Below are 20,467 nucleotides of genomic sequence, written 5' to 3'. Positions count from 1 at the left end.
GACTTCCCAATTAAGCCTTGGTGTCATGGACAACTAATGCAGTATGTGAATAAATATTAAAAATATTTCTGTTAACTTGCTCAGATTCCTACAAAAACCTTTTCATAGTAGTAAATGGGTCCATTGATCTTCTCAGAGGCATCATATGAGATATCAGTAGGAGGAAGGAGGCAAGGATGGTAAACAGCTTTCCAGAAAGGGTAACAGCCCTTGCAGTGCAATCTTACGTACTCATAAATAAGTCCCATTAAGTTCAGTACCAGTTGCAAATAAATAAATTTCAGTGGGTTGCACTCTCCTCCAGACTCTAGGGGAAGACTCTTGTGTAAGATGTCTGCTACTGTCCTATAATGAGCTCATTTCCAAGGATTGTGAGACCTTCCTTTTTGTTAGTCTTTGCTCTTCAGGTTTTCCTCACATTTGTCACCAGACGGCAGAGGAACCAATTTAGTCCAAATGTCAGCAAGGTGATATTTTGGTGGCAACCCTCTCAAACCTCACTTGATATAAACAATGGTATCTATTTTCATCTGGAAGATGTTGGAAGGTATGATTAAATGGTTTGTGAATTGCAGTTTCAAGACTTCCGAGGCCATAGGGTGATATTTACTACTGAGGTGGGGAAAAGCAAAAATCTTTTAGAAGAGAGCTAAAGCCAGAAGTTTCACAAATTCAATGTCCAGTTTACTCTTCAGAAGTGAGAAAATAACATCTGGAATCACTGGGATTTTGTGGGTTACAGGGTTTTTCTTTTTCTTGAAGAGTTGTGAAACGGTACGAGGGGACATATTGATGTTTCTGTGGTGTTGTTAGGACATCTTGTTCTGATCATCTTGTTCTGGTTTGGTTGGGGAGGATATGAGTGGCATGTTCAGTATTCATTAAGAGTCACTGTGCTGGTGAGTGTGTGTTCTACTGCTTCTGAGTTCTGCATAACCAATGCCAGTTGTAGAAGATCCGCTTCATTTATGACACAGCTTGCTACCAGACGACTTGTTTATTGAACTTCAGGATTTGTTTGCACAAAGTATTCAGGAACTTACATGATTCCAAGCAGTCATTTTGATTTTTCGGTAGGTATATTATATGGCAGTGTATCAAGCAATTGTTATCCCCCCACTTTCCCGGCTATTTCCCCAACATTTTCCTTGCTGGAAAAATTCTGATTCTTTTTGGAAGTGGGTTTGTTGCAAGTGAATTCCACCCCACAAATAGTGATATTCTGGAAGTGGCAGCAGTAGATTTAGGGGTGAAGCTAACATTAACTGAATATTTTCTGTTAACAGAATCAGTTTCAAGCACACCGTATGAGCCTAGGAAAGCCTTTTGATGAGTAAGTCATACTAGGAATTCAAAATAATTTGAAGGTCATACCACAATTGAAATGTCATGCAATTTTTTCCCCAGATGTCTGTGCCTCAATTTGACTTTGGTACAACCATAAATAAATCATCTCTGTATAGCAGAGGGCTTCCAGATAGTTTATCATGGGATCAAAGCTGTTAATGCATGCATATTCTTCACAACTTTCACATGATGTCGTTGAAATCAAATGTGAGTCCCTGTTTTCCCTTCATTTAATCTGGATTGACCCTTTCTCTTGAAAATTCCATTTAAAAACCGTCGCCAGTTTTCAGATACTAGAATGATTTGTTTGCAGTTATTTACAAATTTGCAAATTAATCCTCCATCTGAAAGTACTTGTAAACTAGTGAAATAACTTTTGACACAGTTCCAGTTACAGATAGGTAGCCGTGTTGGTCTGCCATAGTCAAAATAAAAAAAATCCTTCCAGTAGCACCTTTAAGACCAACTAAGTTAGTTCTTGGTATGAGCTTTCGTGTGCAAGCACACTTCTTCAGATACATGTATCTGAAGAAGTGTGCTTGCACACGAAAGCTCATACCAAGAACTAACTTAGTTGGTCTTAAAGGTGCTACTGGAAGGATTTTTTTTATTTTGACACAGTGACTTTCATTGCTCCAGTTGAGTCTCAGTGCACAAATAATCTGTTAACACCTCTGAATTCTAAAGTTGCAACACAGACTTAGGGAGCATTTCATTAATGGATTCTTGTGATTCCAGGAAAGTCATCTCACCCTGGGAAAAGCTTTATGCATTGCCTACAGATAGATGCTGGTGTCCATGAAATGCTGGAAAGCAATGGGCATGCAAGCATTACATTTAAAATTTTGCTCAGTCCAGAAAAAAAGATGTGAGTCCAATCCTCTGCAATTTATTCAGAAGAAAGTGCCCCTGAGTTCAGTAGGATTTGCTTACAACTAGCAGCCAATTGTATCACGAGCACAAAGAAAACCCTTCTGCCAACTGAAGTTTAGGGGAGGATCACAGTTCCATACCATCAGCTAACATTCCTCATGCAGTTGCAGCAGTTCCTTATATCCCAGAGGAAGAGCAAAGCAAAGGTCAAATGTGACAATGCGCTCCTGGGATTAGCAGACCACAGCCAAGCAACAGGAACAGTCCCATAAATTCAGGCTTCTCTTTACAATTTTACTAGACAGATCAATGGTAAATCATAGAGAGATCAAAGACTAGACAGATCATACACTGACATTTCAGAGGCCTATTTTCAGCCAACGCTCCTGTAGAACACTCGTCGTCTGCTCATTTAGAGCAGAGATGGATTTCATAAACAGTCCTTCTGGATTGCCTGTGATTAGTTCCATATAATAGAGATGACAAATCAATGTAAGCTTCCTTTTGAGAAATGACTAGCAGGCAACATTGCAGCTCTCTCAGCCATGCGATGTGGAGGTGTTAACAGGGAAGGTGTGGCAGCCCCAGGGCATGCTGGGGAAAGAGCAGGAGGAGGTCTGGCTCAAGACTGGCAGATGCATCTCAGCTCTCCATATCTGACCTGCCACTTCTCTGAAAATGCCCTGTCCTTGCTTTTGCCACAATGACCTTACGTGTTGGACTGCAGCCTAGAGCAGAGGAGTGAAATGCCGATTAGGGGCTCCCCAATATTGTAAGGGTGGGGTGTTTGAGACCAGCAGGTTGGATGGTACCCTTTCAAGCACTAAGTTACCTGCCAATTGTTATCCTTACATGGGAATGTAGACTAGGGAATGATGGGGAACATTCACTGCCATTATGCATATTTAATCAAAGAGTATTATTATTAAATAAGGAGTCAATCAAATAATAAAGGAAAAGTCCAGTTTACATGTTAGGGAACCTGGGGCACAATTATTAGTGTCTCAAATCCACTGAATATCAGAATGCTGAAAATGATATTTAGATGCTGCCAACACTCGCACCTGCATTTCCTGATTTTTAGACATTTCACAGTCTGGGATTGTCAGTAGTCACTTGTAAATGCTGACAATCATCACATTTATGACATCCATTGCAACACAAGCGCTACAGCACACACCACCTCTATCAAAAGCCGTAGTGCCTGTTGCTAATTTTCTCTACGTGGTTTTACAGAAAATAACTGGGGTATTGGATATAACAAGTTCTGAGACTTCTCCAGCCTCACTTCATTTAAAAAAGATATCAGAGACCAATGCCTGCCAACAGCCACAGCAGTCACTGTGGTACATAGTAAACAGAGGGGTTCCTGTTTCTGCGAGCCACAGTGGGTCTCTGAAGATGAGGAAGCTAATTACATGAAAACATAGTGGGGGGCCTGTTTAAAAAACCAGTTTTTCTTGGCACTTTGGTAGGGTCACAAAATCAGACACTAGGAAGTAAAAGTATTTTGCAGCACAATTCAAAGTGTTGGTGCTGACCTTTAAAGCCCTTAACAGCCTCAGTCTCCACCCCCATCGTTCAGCCCGGACACTGAGGTCCTCCTCCAAGGGCCTTCTGGCAGTTCCCTCACAGGGAACCAGGCAGAGGGCCTTTTCAGTAGTGGCGCCCACCCTGTGGAATGCCCTCCCATCAGATGTCAAGGAAATAAACAACTATCTGACTTTAGAAGACATCTGAAGACAACCCTGTATCGTGAAATTTTTAATGTCTAATGTTTTGCTATTTTTTATATGTGATGTAAGCCACCCAGAGTGGCTGGGGAAACCCAGCCAGATGGGTGGGGTATAAATATTATTATTATTATTATTATTATTATTATTATTATTAATTTACACAGTGGAAAGCCCAATATGGGCATGGGAAGCTGTGTCAGACCACTGGTCCTTCTCATTCTCTATTATCTCTGTAATGACTGCAGGGCCAGATTTAGGTTTGCTGAGGCCCTAAGCTACTGAAGGTAATGGGGCCCATTATATGTCCAGCTGTCCTTTGTCAACAATAAATTGTCTCTGTTTTTTGTGTTGAATATATGCTATATGGCAGGCACGTCCAACTTCCAAGAGACTGCGATCTACTCTCACTATAAAAAAAACTGGCAGTGATCTACACATTGGATTGACCAGAGTTGTTGAGCTTTTTTGGGGGAGGGTGGTTTTTTTTGGGGGGGGGGTAATCAGTGTCCCACGATCGACCAGGATCAACCAGTGACACCCCGCGATCAACCTGTAGATTGCGATCGACCTGTTGGACACCCCTGTTATATGGTAATTTATAGGCCCATTACTTATATCATAGGAGACTACACAACACATACACTGTTGCTGTAAGGTAAAGGTAAAGGTACCCCTGCCCGTTTGGGCCAGTCTTGCCAGACTCTAGGGTTGTGCGCTCATCTCACTCTATAGGCCGGGAGCCAGCGCTGTCCGCAGACACTTCCGGGTCACATGGCCAGCGTGACAAGCTGCATCTGGCAAGCCACCGCAGCACACGGAACGCCGTTTACCTTCCCGCTGGTAAGCGGTCCCTATTTATCTACTTGCACCCGGGGGTGCTTTCGAACTGCTAGGTTGGCAGGCGCTGGGACCAAATGATGGGAGCGCACCCCGCTGCGGGGATTCGAACCGCCGACCATGCGATCGGCAAGTCCTAGGCGCCGAGGTTTTACCCACAGCGCCACCCGCGTCCCACACTGTTGCTGTATGTAGGTTTTATTTTAGTTGGTTTTTATCTTATATTTTGGAAATGTACATCCAGGGTTTTTCCCCCCTTTAATTTTTTCTGGGGCCCCCAAGAGAGTGGGGCCCTAAACTATAGCTTGTTTAGCTTATCCGTAAATCCGGCACTGAATGACTGGTGGCAGCTCTCTGGGGTTTCAGCTTGGGTCTCCCAGTATTACCTGAAGATGCCAATGATTGAAACTGGGATCTTCTGCATGCAAAGCACATAGAGTCATAGAATTGGAAGGGACCCTGAGGATCATCTAGTCCAACCTCTTGCAATGCAGGAATATGCAGTTGTCCCTTGTGGGTATTGAATTTGCAACCTTGGCATTATCAGCAGCACACACGTTCTACCGCTAAGCTATTTTCCTTTCCTGATACCTGATGGTGTCCACATTTTCTTCCATATTTTTTGGGGGGGGGTGGGGGTTAATACGAGAGGTTTAACAATCAATCCCTCCTCACAGGGAACATTGGGGATTACAGCTGCTGGAGGGGAAAAGCGGTCTCCAAACAACTCTCAGCACCTTTAGCAAACTACGGCCCCCAGAATTCTTTGGGGGAAGCCATGACTGTTTAAAATAGTGTCATAGTGCTTCAAATATATGGTGAGCACAGGTATGTCTGAGTTAAAGAGTTCCTTTTATTTTTCAGGATTTTGCTCTGTTCCCTTTGCGCTCTCCTTTGTCTTTTTTATTCCTAATAAATGTTATATAATTTGACAAGTGGTGTCTTGCTGCAATGCTGCAATGCTGCCAGCTCACAGGGTTGGGGGAAACCTCTCAGGAGCCTAAGCCTCGAAGTTCTTGCTATGGAGATATAGGAAATGCAGGTTGATAGAGAAAAGCAGGCTGTTCTGATCTTGGGGAAAGACAGGGATCTCCCTGTGTAAACTGAGAGGGATTGACTAAGCAGCATAGGGTCTCCTCTGTCTGCTCCTTTGACCTCCCAGACTTTACTCTGTAGAGGTTAAGAGGGGCATAGTGGCAGTGATTTCTGGATCATTTGAGAGATGTGACTGGCCTGCCTTGCCAGGCAGTTGTGCAACAAATGGTGTAAGCAGGCTCTTTTAACCTGCCCCTTACAACAGAGACTGTCTAAAGCCTTGTACTGTTACGATATTGCACAAAGCTGTTTAGCATTCTGAGAGGAGAGAGGCACAGCCAATTTGAGTATTTATTAGGCAGGGTCTGGATCAGGGAGGAAGTAACTGAGTTGGTCTAAAAGGCTGTCCTTTTTAAATGTCTTACCAATGTCTTACCAGTAAGCAGTGTTCTAAAGTTAGCTGAACTCTCCAAGCAGCTAGGAGAAATTTTACAAAGGCAGAGGATCCCCAGTAGTTGCACTGGGTTGTGGAAGTATTTGGCTGGGCTAGAGGTTTAAGGAATTTGGCCGGAGGTAAAAACCAGCGAAAAACTAGTGTCATCAAGCCACTTTAAGACCTGAACGTAGGTCTCTGTATCCCCTTATAAGCTTAGCACCCACCTTAATAAACCAACAATCTTTGTTTAAAGTTCATCCTGTCTCTTGTGTAGGTGTCCATCTCATGCCTAAGCCTTCTACACAAGCTACAATGGTTTTTTGAGTAAATATTAGTGGCAGAAAGCACAGACACCTAAACTTGTGTTTATAAAAGTGAGACTAAGGGGCTGGGTCTCCCTGACACAGACATCAACAGAAAACTTTTCCCATTAGTAAGTAGTCCTCAACAATACACAGTACAGTGGTACCTCTAGATGCGCACGCGTCACTTTTCACCGATTCTGCCCATGCGCGTGACGTCATTTTTAGCATCTGCACATGCATGAGCGACGAAACCCAGAAGTAACGCACTCCGTTACTTCCGGGTTGCCGTGGAGCGCAACTCGAACGCGCTCATCCCGAAGCACATTCAACCCGAGGTATGACTGTACTGTATTGGAAAATCCCTGCGTGTTCACTGTATGCACTCATGTTTATGTATTTGTGTTCATCTTCTGACAATAATTAAGCTTTCAAGGTTAACACAGCATTCAGAGAAGCTACTTTTTTTGAAGGGTTGAATGCCGACTCAAAAATCAACAGCTCTGCATATGAACCTGCACACTAAAGAATTCAGTTGCATAGCTGGCATTTTAGCCCCTATATTGCAACTAAAGGGTTGGGACTGAGTCCTGATTAGGAAATACCCAAATCTGGTGGTGCTGGCAAGTGAAGTGAACAGGCGTGCAGCCCCTCGTGATAACACAATAACATGTAGCAATATTCTTGACAGCAGCGGAAACTCTTTCTTTCTTTCTTTCTTTCGAAGTTTGTTCCTGTTCATAATTTCAGCGGCACATTCTATTATTATATACAAAATGCTTTAAAATCTTTATATTTTATTCATATGTTAAAAGTTCAAATTCAGTAGTTTCATGTAGTCTGAAGTCCTTGTACCATCAAAAGAGAGAGGGAGGGAGGGAGAAATTCCAGGAAAACACATGGAACATGGAGCTGCAGGAATGCTGGGAGAGATTTTTCCTGTCGTCATTTACTACCCTAATCGCCTGAAGATCTGTAATTGAGGCTGAAATCTTAAACATACTCATTCCCACTGAATACACAAGTGACTGACTTCTGAGAAAGGATTGAGGATAAATTTGATCCAGTATACATTGCATGTTTGTTTGTTTATTTAAAGCCCAATCTGTCAAACAATATACAAATACAGCTTATCCGTTCCAATTCACCCTTATCTGAATTTTCCATTGTAGTTCTCCAACCAAACACTGTTTACAAAAATGCATTATATTAGGGGGAATTTCTTGCAAAATGTGTACATGAGTCAAAACTGTTTATTAAAATGTTTGAACTAAAATGTGGTGAATTTTCATGAGGCTTTTTTTTAAAAAGAAAAACAGCAAATTGTTGCAAAATGTGGAGAACCCAATTTAAGACTGGAAAAAAATAAGAAATGAAATTGTCATATCCTCGCATCCCTGCTTCCAAGTAAACATGCATTGGTTTGTGTTCTGGGTTCTTCCAACTGGCAAGGAAAGAACCATTTTAACAAGACCTAATAAATTACACACACTCATTAAAAAAGAGTTGTAAATATTGGCAAAAATGTCTTCAATTGTAGGATTTCGGGCAGAGGTTGATTTCTCTCTGGGTAGAAATCCAGACCCGTCAGAAGCTCCACATCACGGACACGAGCTGTATGAGTCTGAATTCTTTCTTCAACCCACAGTGATTCCGGCTGCCCATCCTGACAAAGCAAACAAACACAAGAACTTCAATTGTGCATCAGCAGGCAAAAAAACAATGTTGCAGTAGTGCAAGGAATTTCTGCATACAAATGCCTTACAACTTTATTATTTTCCCTAATTAAATTTCTGTCACTGTGGACTGGGGTAACTAGGCCATGGCAATCTGCTGAATGTTTCCTTTGCCCTTGGAACTTGTTCACTATCTTTTAACAGTTTCCTTACAACAGTACAATGAGCTATGACTTATCAGAATGAACAAACACAGCAAGTCCTTTATGCCATATTTGGGAAGAGGGAGGGGAAGGCCGAAGGCAAATGCTACAAGCAAAAACTACTTTTTTTTTACTTCAGCTATTGGCACTACCTAGTTAGTGCTTTACAGTATGCCGGGTGCTGACCCTGGGAGCAGAAATCATGTATGCATTTTCAGATGCTTTGAACAGCCACTGAGTGGCATATCTCCCCTCTGGATACTGTGCATTACTATCATCCAGCTGTTATGCTTTTCTCATTTTAAATGCCACTACAGCCACTCCAGCTAGAGGAAGAAGAATAGTTTGGATTTGATATCCCGCTTTATTACTACCCGAAGGAGTCTCAAAGCGGCTAACATTCTCCTTTCAATTCCTCCCCCACAACAAACACTCTGTGAGGTGAGTGGGGCTGAGAGACTTCAGAGAAGTGTGAGTAGCCCAAGATCACCCAGCAGCTGCATGTGGAGGAGCGGAGACACGAACCCGATTCCCCAGATTATGAATCTACCGCTCTTAACCACTACACCACACTGGCTTACAGTCGTTTACAAAGCACACCCAGTTATATGTGGCTTACGTTGTCCTGAGACTAAATGATGCAAAAAAGCCTTGTCCAATTCCATCAGTGCTGCCTTGGTGCTTTTTCAAAAGGAAAGTATTACTTTATAAACCAGCACTAGGGCATTGTGATGGGGAGGCATAACTGATAACGCTTTTTTGCCAGCTGTGTCAATTTCACTGGAGAGCAGAATTGGACAGCATGTCCCAGATGCCCACAGTCAAGAAATAGGATAAACCAAGCAAGAGATGGCAATGCACTTCATTTTTTTTTTTTTTAAAGCAATTTATTAAATTTTACAATAAAAATAGACATAATAAACAATGTAACATCGATCTTAACATATTTTCACATTTTCTTTGGACTTCCTCACACCTCCCGCTCCCATTTTCATCGTTAAAACATTTTGTCAGCAATTTATCATCTTGTTTAAATTCTTATATCCCTTCTATATTTCATAATCATATAATTCTCAAAAGGAGCTAATTTTTCACAGTCTTACTTATTTTCTTAAAAAAGCTTCTAAATTTAGTGGTGCTCAGTTGTTTTAGTCTAGCATCTTATTTAGCATTCACTCAAATTACAATACTTTTGTAAATAGTTCTTAAATTTCTTCCAGTCCTCCTCAATCCTCTCTTCTCCCAGGTCACGGATTCTGCCGGTCATTTCAGCCAGTTCCATGTAGTCTATCAGTTGTATCTGCCATTCTTCCAGTGTGGGTAGATCTTGGGTTTTCCAATGTTTTGCGAGAAGTATCCTTGCTGCTGTTGTTGCATACATAAAGAATGTCTGGTCCTTCTTTACCACCCCTTGGCCGACAATACCCAAAAGGAAAGCCTCTGGTTTCTTAGTGAAGGTATATTTAAATACCTTTTTCAGTTCATTATAGATCATTTCCCAGAACGCCTTCACTTTAGGGCAAGTCCACCAGAGGTGGAAGAACGTTCCCTCGCACTCTTTGCATTTCCAACACTTATTATCAGACAGGTGGTAAATTTTAGCAAGTTTGACTGGGGTCATGTACCATCTATAAATCATTTTCATTACATTTTCTTTCAGGGCGTTACATGCAGTAAATTTCAGTCCATTATTCCACAACCTCTCCCAGTCCTCAAACATGATATTATGCCCAATGTCCTGTGCCCACCTTATCATAGCCGATTTAACCGTTTCGTCTTGTGTATTCCATTTCAACAGCAAGTTATACATCCTTGAAAGTACCTTAATCTTTGGTTCTAACAATTCTGTTTCTAGTTTCGATTTCTCCACCTGGAACCCTAATTTCTTATCATTTTTAAAAACTTCTTTGATCTGAGCGTAATGTAACCAGTCTCGCACTTTGTCTTTCATTTTCTCTAGACTCTGCAATTTCCATTTGTCTCCATCCTTTTCTAGTATTTCCCAATATTTTGGCCATTTAGCCTCCATATTGGGTCTTTTTCGGGCCTTGGCTTCCAAAGGTGAAAGCCACCTTGGTGTTTTATTTTCCAGCAAGTCTTTATATTTTGACCAGACATTAAACAATGATTTTCTGACAATATGGTTCTTAAAGGCCTTATTTGCTTTAACCTTGTCATACCATAAATATGCATGCCATCCAAAGGTATTGTTAAACCCCTCCAAATCCAGCACATCAGTGTCTTCAAGAAGTAGCCAGTCTTTTAGCCAGCAGAACGCTGCGGCTTCGTAATACAACTTTAAGTCTGGCAGGGCAAAGCCCCCTCTTTGTTTTGCATCGGTTAATATCTTAAACTTAATTCTGGGCTTTTTGCCCTGCCAGACAAACTTGGAAATGTCTCTCTGCCACTTCTGAAAGCACTCCGTTTTGTCCAAAACCTGAAGTGTTTGAAATAAAAACAACATCCTTGGCAATACATTCATCTTAATAGCAGCAATTCGGCCTAACAAAGAAAGTTTCAATTTTGTCCAACTATCTAGGTCTCTCTTAATTTCTGTCCAACATTTTTCATAATTGTCCTTAAATAGACCTAGATTTTTTGCTGTTATGTTTACCCCTAGGTATTTCACTTTTTTCACCACATTAAGTTCCATCTCATTCTGAAACCGTTCTGACTCTGTATTAGTCAAGTTTTTCCCCAAAACCTTAGTTTTCTGTTTATTTAATTTAAATCCAGCCACCCGACCAAAGTCATTAATCAGTTGTAATACTCTTTTCGTACTGGGCTCTGGCTTCTGCAAGGTCAAAACCAGGTCATCTGCAAAAGCTTTTAATTTATATTGTTTCTGACCGACCTGAATTCCTTCCACCAACTGATCCCTTCTAATCATGTTCAATAGCACTTCCAGAACCGAAATAAATAACAAAGGGGAAATAGGGCAACCTTGTCGTGTCCCTTTTTCAATTTTAAACTCTTCCGTAACCACATTATTAACTATCAATTTAGCTTTCTGTTCTGAATATATCGCCTCAATCCCATTTTCAAAACCCCGTCCCACTCCCATCTCTTTTAAATTTCCCATCATAAATTTCCAGGAGATATTGTCAAAGGCCTTCTCCGCATCTATAAAAATTAAAACTGCTTTTGTATTTATATCTGTTTGCAGAAGTTCCAAAATGTCAATAATGTTCCTTGTATTAGCAAACAGATGTCTTCCTGGGAGAAAGCCAGCCTGGTCCTTATGAATTACTTCATTTAAAACTTTTTTAAATCTATTTGCCAAAATGTCTGCAAATATTTTGTAATCCACATTTAAGAGAGAGATGGGACGGTAGTTCTTAAGTTGTGTCTTTTCAGCTTCCGACTTTGGTATTAATGTGATAAATGCTTCCTTCCACGACTCCGGTGCCCTCCTCCCCTCCATAATTTCATTGCTGACCTCCATCAAAGGTTGTATCAAATAGTCTTTCAATGTCTTATAGTACTTGGAGGTCAGCCCATCTGGTCCTGGAGATTTGCCAAGTTGCATGTTCTGGATAGCTTGTTCGATCTCCTGTCGTGTTATTTTAGAATTCAGGATTGTCCTATTTTCTTGTGACAATTTAGATAATCCGTTTTTTGCCAAAAATTGTTTAATCTCAACATCATCTTGCGGCCCTTGGGTGTATAATTTTTTGAAGTATCTCTGGAAACACTTTCTAATGTCCACCGGATTCTGGATGTTTTTTCCATCAACCTCTAAGTTTGTAACAGTGTTTAATCTTTGTCTTCTCTTCAACTGCCAAGCTAGCAGTTTTCCACATTTATTCGCCGACTCAAACGTTTTTTGTTTCATTAATTTAACCTTCCATTCAATTTCCTGATTTATCAGCTTAGAATATTGTGTTTGATAAAATTTAATTTCTCTCAGAGTTGGCTGTGACTTCGGATTCACTCTTAATTTCTTCTCTAATTCTTTTATTTTATCCAAGATCTTATCTTTTTTCTCATTATGTGTTCTTTTCTTCACTGCATTCTGTTGTATCAAGAATCCCCTCATTACAGCTTTGCTTGCGTCCCAGATTATTCTTTTTTCCACCATATTATTCATGTTTATCTCAAAATAGTCCTTCAAAACTTTTTGGGCCTTCTTGGTAATTTCCTGATCTCTAAACAAATTGTCATTCATCTTCCATCTAAAGGATCCAGTTGGTAATAGTGTCATATCCATCTTTACTGCATTGTGGTCAGAGCAGGTCTTTGGGCAGATTTCCACTTTTCTAACCTTAGGTGCCAGGCCTCTAGAAATCCATATTTGGTCGATTCTTGTCCAGGTCAGTTGGGCTTCAGAAAAGAATGTTCCCTCTCTTCCTAGTGGGTTCTTTGTCCTCCAAATGTCAATCAAGTCCATATTGTCAGTCATTTCAAAAAAGGTTTTAGGTAGTCTGCCGTCTTTTGTAACATTTTGACTTTGTGACTTGTCCATGTTAGTTGATACGACCCCGTTCATATCTCCCATCATTATGATGTTGTTGTAGTCTAGATAATCCAGCATTGTCTCCTGCAACTTCTTGTAAAATTCCGATTTCCCTTCATTAGGTGCATAAATTCCTAATATCAGCAGTTTCTCTCCTTGATATTGTATCTCAATGGCCAAAATTCTTCCATGTTCATCTTTAAATAGGAATTTAGGTGACAGGCTCTCTTTTGCATATATCACTACGCCTCTCTTCTTAACTTTGTCCGAAGATACAAATTCCTGGCCCAATCTTTTATTTATTAACACTTTTCTGTGGAGCCTCGTCACATGTGTTTCTTGTAAACAAATAATGTCCAATTGTTCTTTTTTTAATATATGAAATATTTTCTTCCTTTTTTCCGGAATGTTACAGCCATTAATATTCCAGCTCAACAGTTGCAGAGACATCCTGAATTATCTGGTTATTTTTCAAGGGGTGGTATCTTCTCAGGGACTTCAGGTTCCACAGATGCTGATGTTGGTATTGGCGTTGCCTCAGGCCCAGAAGGTAGTTCAATTCTTTTTTGAAGGTCCTCTCCGTGTGTAGACAGGAATTTGTCTCTCTCTTCCAGTGTTCTAACTTTAACCTTTCTCCCTCTAAAGGTAAAAGATAATCCTTGAGGAAATTCCCACCTAAATGGAATTGCGTTGCTCCTTAGTAGTTTAACAAGTTCAGAATAGGCGGTTCTAAGGTCAAGCAGTAGTCTTGGGATATCTTTATAAATTTCAATTCTTCTATCCAACACCTCCAGTGATTTTACAAAGTGTAGTCCCAGAATCTTATCCCTTTCCTCCTTTGATCTCAATGTTATCAAACAGTCTCTGGGCCTCTCCTTCTTTATGAATCTTCCAAGTCTGAAAGCTGACACAATTTTAAAGTCCTTTTCTTCCAAGTTCCAGAACTTGGAGAATTCTTTAGTCAAAAACTCAGTTAGATTTCCTTCTTCTGCCTCTTGTAGTGATCTAATCCTTAAGTTATTCTCACGGTTTCGCAGTTCTATCATCGAGAGATAAATCTGGTGTTCCCCAACTTGTTTAGTGAGTGGTCTTACCTCTTGCTCTAAATTTTCAAATCTTTGTCTGGTGTCCTCAGTCAATTTCCGATTTCCTGCTGAGGCCTCCGTTAGCTGTCCAATTGCTTGTGCATTCTGTGTCACTTGTGTGGTTAATTTATTTAAACATTCTGTATTTTTATCAATCTTTGCTGATTGGGCATCTGCTTTCTTGTCCAAAGCTTCCAATTTTTCAAAGATTTTATCTAGTATAGAAGCAGATGCTCCTGAGGCCATATCTTCCAATTGTAACTGCTCTGCTTCGCCCTCACCCTCCACTTCTGAGGGCAAAGCAGGCACAGATGATCTGCGTGTCTGTAAGGCTGAGGTTAGAGTTGTTAGAGTTGTTTGTTTAGCTCTCCCTCTTTTTCTTGTGCCACTCATTCCAACGTTATCTGTCAGTCAAGGTCACACTGAGTTGTTCCCAAGAGATGGCAATGCACTTCAGACAAATTACATCTGTTCACAACTGGCACAACTCTTCTTCAGGAACCATTTAAAAATCTAATTCCTGCTTATTCAAAACTGCATTTCTGACTTTCATGCATATATACCAACACAGGAATTGGGGAATTGTAGCCCTCCAGATGTGGTGCATTCCTAATCATGCAGGCAATGAAGATCAGTGGTTAGAATTGTTCTGTTAGGGCTCATCCACACTTCCACTTGTCCAAGTGATTTTCCACTTGTCCCACGCATTCTAGGCATGGGTTTGAACAGTTTTACTTTTCCCCCACCATTTTCCCCTGGGAAACCTGCTCTTTAGTGATAAATTAGAACAAATAACATTCCACTTAAAACCCAATTGCTGTTTGTACCAATTCAGCACTAAAGATCGGCTTTCCCTGGGGAAAAGCGGTGGGAAAATGGAAGTGTAGATAAGTCCTTAGTCTCCACTATGTCACAAGTGGTCTGAATAACAGAGGGCATATGTCACCTAATTTGTGCTTTATGTGCAATTCTTCCAGAATATTTAATATTGAACACAATCTGTCAGTAAGTTGAGAGTCAAATGGAATGATCTCTTAGGCTAGGCCTTGTGTTGGATTTTACTGGGCACTAAAGACTTCTCAGATGGCCGCATTTGTAGAAACCGCATCTCCAATAAGAAGAGCAGGGGCATGTGAAGTGAATGCTGTTATACTTACACCACAGCTCTCAGAGTTGTCGGGCCGATGAGGAAGGATGAAGGGCAGGACACTCAGCGATCCTGAGCAATTCAGTGGGGTGTTGGCTTGGTCCTCACAGCTAGTCAGTACAACAAAGTAATGGGTTGGGATGGGAATCTGTGAATTGCCTACATGCCTGTGAAAGAAGATCAATTAAAGGCTGTTTACCAAAAGCTATACTTTTTGTAAAATTATATTCACACCATTTCATTCAATGAAATTACAACTACCTACCCTGTGGAAATATTATGGAGAATAGCTCCATAACTGGAAGCAGAAGGAAATCAGCACTCATTAGGTAGGATTACACTGTCTGTTGCATAAGAGATACCGCATATACCTAACCAGCAATTTTCAGTTTCAGTAACTGACAGCACAATCCTGTACATATTTACTCAGAAGTAACTCCCATTTAATTCAGTTGGGTTTACTTGAGGCAAGTGGGTATGGGATTGAATTGTGTATCAATGTGGATTGATATTCTATCCAAAATTTTAACCAACAAAGGCATACAATTTTAGCAGTTTTTTAGATTGGATAATTCCTTTGATGTGCATGCTTGTATCTGGGGTCAAAAGACTGAAAGAATAAACTTCTGCCTTTTCATTGCATTTCACTGATTTTCTATTTTTTTAGTTGAAACTGTGTTAACATTTAACAAGAAACAATAATTGAAAAGGAACTGTGAGAGTAAAATTCTGATGCCCTTTGAATTAGTTTTCTTATCAATCATACAAAGAAGATTCCATTAGCTGAAACTGAAGCAGTGTCACAGATACTCATGCAAATGCAGTCCCTTAATGCACAGGGTAATTCCTGTATGAGTTCTCTCTTCAAAAAGTGGGTAGGGTTATCTTGCCATGACTAACTTTCTACAGATTTTGATCTGTTTATAAAAGCTTTTAAACAGCACAGTGTGGCTGACAGGATATTAAAGCCCTTTGACTGGAAGGAAGCTCTAGTCTGTCATCTCATCCATCCACCTACATTGTGGCAGAAATTCTTTCCCTCTGTCCAAACCATGTTTGAAAAATGTGGCATCAAGTCTAGCCTAGAAAACAGCAAATCCAGTAAAACCCGGACCATAAACCTATTTGCACAGCCAAACTGTCCAGAACTTGCAAATACTCTTTACAAAACTGGCAGCTGGCAAGAAATTATCCTGGGTCCATTAGAGAGCATATCAAACAGATCAGCAGAACTCCATACTCCAGAAGACATCTGAAGGCAGCCCTGTTTAGGGAAGCTTTTAATGTTTGATGCATTACTGTATTTTAATATTTTCTTGGAAGCTGCCCAGAGTGGCTGGGGAGGCCTGGCCAGATGGGTGGGGTATAATAAATAAATAAATAAATAAATAAATAAATAAATTATTGATTTGCAGCATAGGAGCTAACTTCTAGGGGCCATGGGTGCTTCAGCCCCCACAATAAAATATTTGAGGGGCTGGGCCCCCACAAAGTTGATGGGCATTCCCATTCAAATATTGTGTGCACTGCATCATGTGATCAAATATGTGGGGTGGGGCTTACCTGGGCCCCCACAATATTTCATTCAAGTTGGCCCCCCTAATTTGTAGGTAAATTGTGGTGAGCAATGCAACTGTTGTTCCCAGAGGAAAGATCCAGGGAGTGAGGCTGGAATTATTCTATTCTATTCAAGCCAGATGCTGGTATCAGCCAGCCCACATTGGATCGTTGGCATCCATTTGTCTCGAGAGACAATGGAGAAGTGTGTCTTTGGAGGTGAAGTCAAACTGCGGGATAGTTGCAGTGCCTGCTGTGACTGTAGAGACCAAAATAGGAGAGACATGTTTTGTTGCAGCAGGGCCAGATTAAAGGCGTCCAGTTGTGCTGCTGCAGATGCACCATGGCGTTTCTTCTCTCTGCGCTCCTTCCAGCAGACATCCCTCCTCTGGTCACTGCTATGGATGTACAACCTGATTGTCTGTCTCCAGGCACTGCAATCGTCTGCAAGGGATTCTCACATGGTGAGGTGAATGTTGCCAGCCTTCAATGTTATGCTTGCAGACATATTTGCAGTGCAGAGTTGGTCTGCCAATGGGCCTGGTGCCTGAAGCCAGCTCCCCATACAGCACGTCCTTGGGGATCCTGCCATCTTCCATTCTGTGGACATGACTAAGCCAGTGTAGACGTTGTTGAGACAAGAATGTGAACATGGTGAGAATGTGATGCCCCAAATCCTCCAAATGCAGCACATGTGGAAGGCATTGAGGTGTCGCTCCTGGCAGTGCCCACAACTCACTTCCATAAAACAGTGTGCTCAGCATACAAGTCTGGCAGACCTTCATCTTTGTATTGGACATTAGCATCACATTCTCCTATACCCCTTTGGAGAGGCATTGCCGCAGCTGCCTTGCCAAAACACCTGTCTATTCTTTTCAAGCCAGATGTTGGTATCAGCTGGCTCACATACAGCCAGTCATTCTACAGAGTGTAACTTGATTTCTTGGCTGACTTGTGCCTGAGCACCTGCTGTAACTCGCTTAAAATCTAGCACTGGGTTTCCCAAACTTGGATTTCTGGCTGTTTATGAACTATATATGATGGACTACAGTTCCCATCATCCCTGACCACTGGTCCTGCTAGCTAGAGATGATGGGAGTTGTAGTCCAAAAACAGCTGGAGACCCAAGTTTGGGAAACTCTGAGCAGATGGCAGATTGGCTATTATTTGTAAGCCATTCTGTGATGCTTGACAGAAGAGTGGGATATAAGTGATTTAAATGAATAAATAAAAATGAAACTGGTGCCACATACTAACATTTAAACTGGTTACCTTTTTTCTTTACTTACTGTGTAATGATATCAAGGGAATCAAAGTGTCCATCACTATTATAATCAAAAATAGGCCCACTGATCACATTTAGCCCATTTCTCTCTGTAGCATATTTTGGAAGCAGCGTATTATGCAAGTAATCCCATAATCCTGCAATTGAAAGTACAGTGAGATAGAATCAGCTACAAGGGGAGCTGTTATGCTGAATCAGTATGGCTTCTCTGTCCCATGACCACACAGACCAGAAGAGGCCAGAATGTAAGCATAAACTCTCAGGTAAATAATGCAATATCAAAGTGTAGGCCATTATCAGCACTTACTTTTGAATTCTTTGTACATGGGAACAATGTTGCTGGTAAGTAAAGCATCATATTGTTCATCTGCAGTTGAATTGAAGTCTGTTGGGGGGGGGGAATGGGATTAATAGTTTGTAAGTCATGAAAACTAAACCAAAATTATTTTAAACTGAGCACAATTTTGTTTACAATTCTGATGGATCTATTCATTAAAATACCTCTTAAATTTTATTATTTAATACCCTTTCTGCCCTCTTGCATGAAAACATAGGATCAAACATGGTGGTAACAGAAAGATACATGTGGACCCTGCAGCAAAAGAGTGAATTTCTTCTCTTCAGGGTTTCTGCCAGCCAACCATGCCCTTTCCCATGATTGGTTTTCTGGCAACAAAGCACAATGAGATGCCATGGTTTGTTGTTGGCTTATGAACCATGGCTTGTTTTAACTATTATCTGGTGTTATGCCAGAAACCAACCACCTTGCTTAAAAATGGCTTGCTTGGCCACCTCACCCCAGACGCTCACCAAGCTACAGAGGCACAAGGCAGGAGCAACTGGAAAACAAACCAAGCTTTGGAGAAACAATCTGTGGCTTGTTTGCTTGCCTCATCGTACAATGAACAAAGCATGGTTAAAACAAGCCATGTCTCCATGTTATGTGCAAATGAATCACCGTGAGCCTGGTTTCTAACAGATTCCTTTCCATGCAACGTTTACATATCTCCTTTCTCAACGTAAATCTAAGCCTGTCGAAGAAAAATATTTGACTATGACTTGAGGAGCCTTGTGGTCTGGTACTACAGAAGGCAGTGACTATAATATAGCAAAGCTATTCTTTCACAAAAGAAACACCACTGAAATACCCCCCTCTCTCCCTTTTTAATGCCATGCTTATCCCCAGTGGGTTGTTTCAGTGCTGTGTATATGTTTTTAAACACCCAGCCACATCCAGCCGATTACAACATTATGATCTTTTCTATATAAAGAGAACTACTAACTGGGAGGGTAGAGGAAACCGTGGGTGATGTTCAGGTCTGGCTGGTAGTTGGAGCAGTTTTGGCTCTGAGCTTCAGGGATTCTAACATCAGGCCGCAGACAGTCTGGAGCAGGGGGAGGAAGAGAAGATGCATTTCCCGCCTGGAAAGGGGGGGGGGAGAGAGTATTACACCCACAGTCGTGGCTAACCTACAGTTTTGTGACTTCCTAGCCTAGCTTTCATTGATTCTTTCTTTTCCTATTTTTATAATGAATCATGTCCGTGCTAAAAATAGAAATGGACTTTAGCCCTTCTTTCCAGTCTGTTTATTTCTTGGTCCTTCAGCATTTTGATAATGGATGGGGAGGAAGGAGGGGAAGTCAGCCCAATGTAAAGCAGTTGCAGCAAAGATCAAAGCAGCTTTTGGATTAAAGATGCAAGGCATTTGCCCTATGGGCTCTACTCAACAAGTTAAGATGTGTGACTCAAACTAGAGCTTCACAGAGATTGCATCATGTATGTATGCCTTCCTGGCCTCCTTTGGTTCAAGATCTGCAGGTAGGACTGGGGGGAAACCTCCCATAGGGAACCCCAGGACCTCTGTCAGTCAGTGTAGAAACAATAAAGAAGCAAAAACAAATTTATCAAGTAAGGCAATGTGTTAATTGTCTTTCCTCAACTTGTAGCAGAAATACTTCCAGATGATTTAAAAAAAAAACCCAACCTTTATCTTAGAGTTTAAAAAGATGGGGCCAGAGACACCGAATTTCTGCTGTTCTGTGCCTTTCCTTAGGTATTTTCTTTAACATTATGTCATTGGGCTGTGCCTTACTCTGCCACCCCCGGCCCCACCACACACACCCAGCCAACAGTCAGTTGATGAGAAGCAGAGACCAGCAAGCAAAGTAGTGACAGCCTGGTGTCTCTTATAATGCTTAGTTGAAGCTGTATGGTAGGTCAGACTGAGAGGAAAAGTACAGTCACTGCCTTTGGTAAGAAGAGCATGCTTTAAACAGGAAACAGTAATCAATGTGTCAAGAGGCATAATTTATTTGCATTTTGTGGGACTTCTAACTACAGCATTTGGAAGCAGTTGCTTTTGAATGCCAGGCCATCACCCAGCCACTTCCAGGGGTGGTGTTGGTGTTTCTTAAGCGGTATAAGGAAGAAAAGAAAATATATAAATGAGGCATTAAAAAAAAAAAAGATCCCACAAACTCATTGACCCAGA

The 20,467-nt window shown here is 41.2% G+C and overlaps 1 protein-coding gene across 1 annotated transcript in view; it reads right to left on the bottom strand.

Moving 5' to 3' along the window:
- Positions 1-7,635: 7,635 nt before the first annotated feature.
- ENPP3 (ectonucleotide pyrophosphatase/phosphodiesterase 3) overlaps positions 7,636-20,467 on the bottom strand; it is a 54,941-nt gene continuing 42,109 nt past the window's right edge. The window contains exons 19-23 of the mRNA XM_080999603.1: positions 19,259-19,397; positions 18,283-18,360; positions 17,980-18,112; positions 15,144-15,300; positions 7,636-8,232 (exon numbers count right to left, since the gene is read on the bottom strand). Of these exons, the coding sequence (XP_080855729.1) occupies positions 8,062-8,232; positions 15,144-15,300; positions 17,980-18,112; positions 18,283-18,360; positions 19,259-19,397 (678 nt within the window). The 3' untranslated portion in view covers positions 7,636-8,061. The remainder of the gene's footprint in view (positions 8,233-15,143; positions 15,301-17,979; positions 18,113-18,282; positions 18,361-19,258; positions 19,398-20,467) is intronic.

This window comes from Podarcis pityusensis (assembly GCF_964106645.2).
Source record: "Podarcis pityusensis genome assembly, chromosome: 3".
Lineage (NCBI taxonomy): Eukaryota > Metazoa > Chordata > Lepidosauria > Squamata > Lacertidae > Podarcis > Podarcis pityusensis.
Note: the sequence above shows the minus strand (reverse complement) of the source record. Positions and strands in the feature narration are given on the sequence as shown.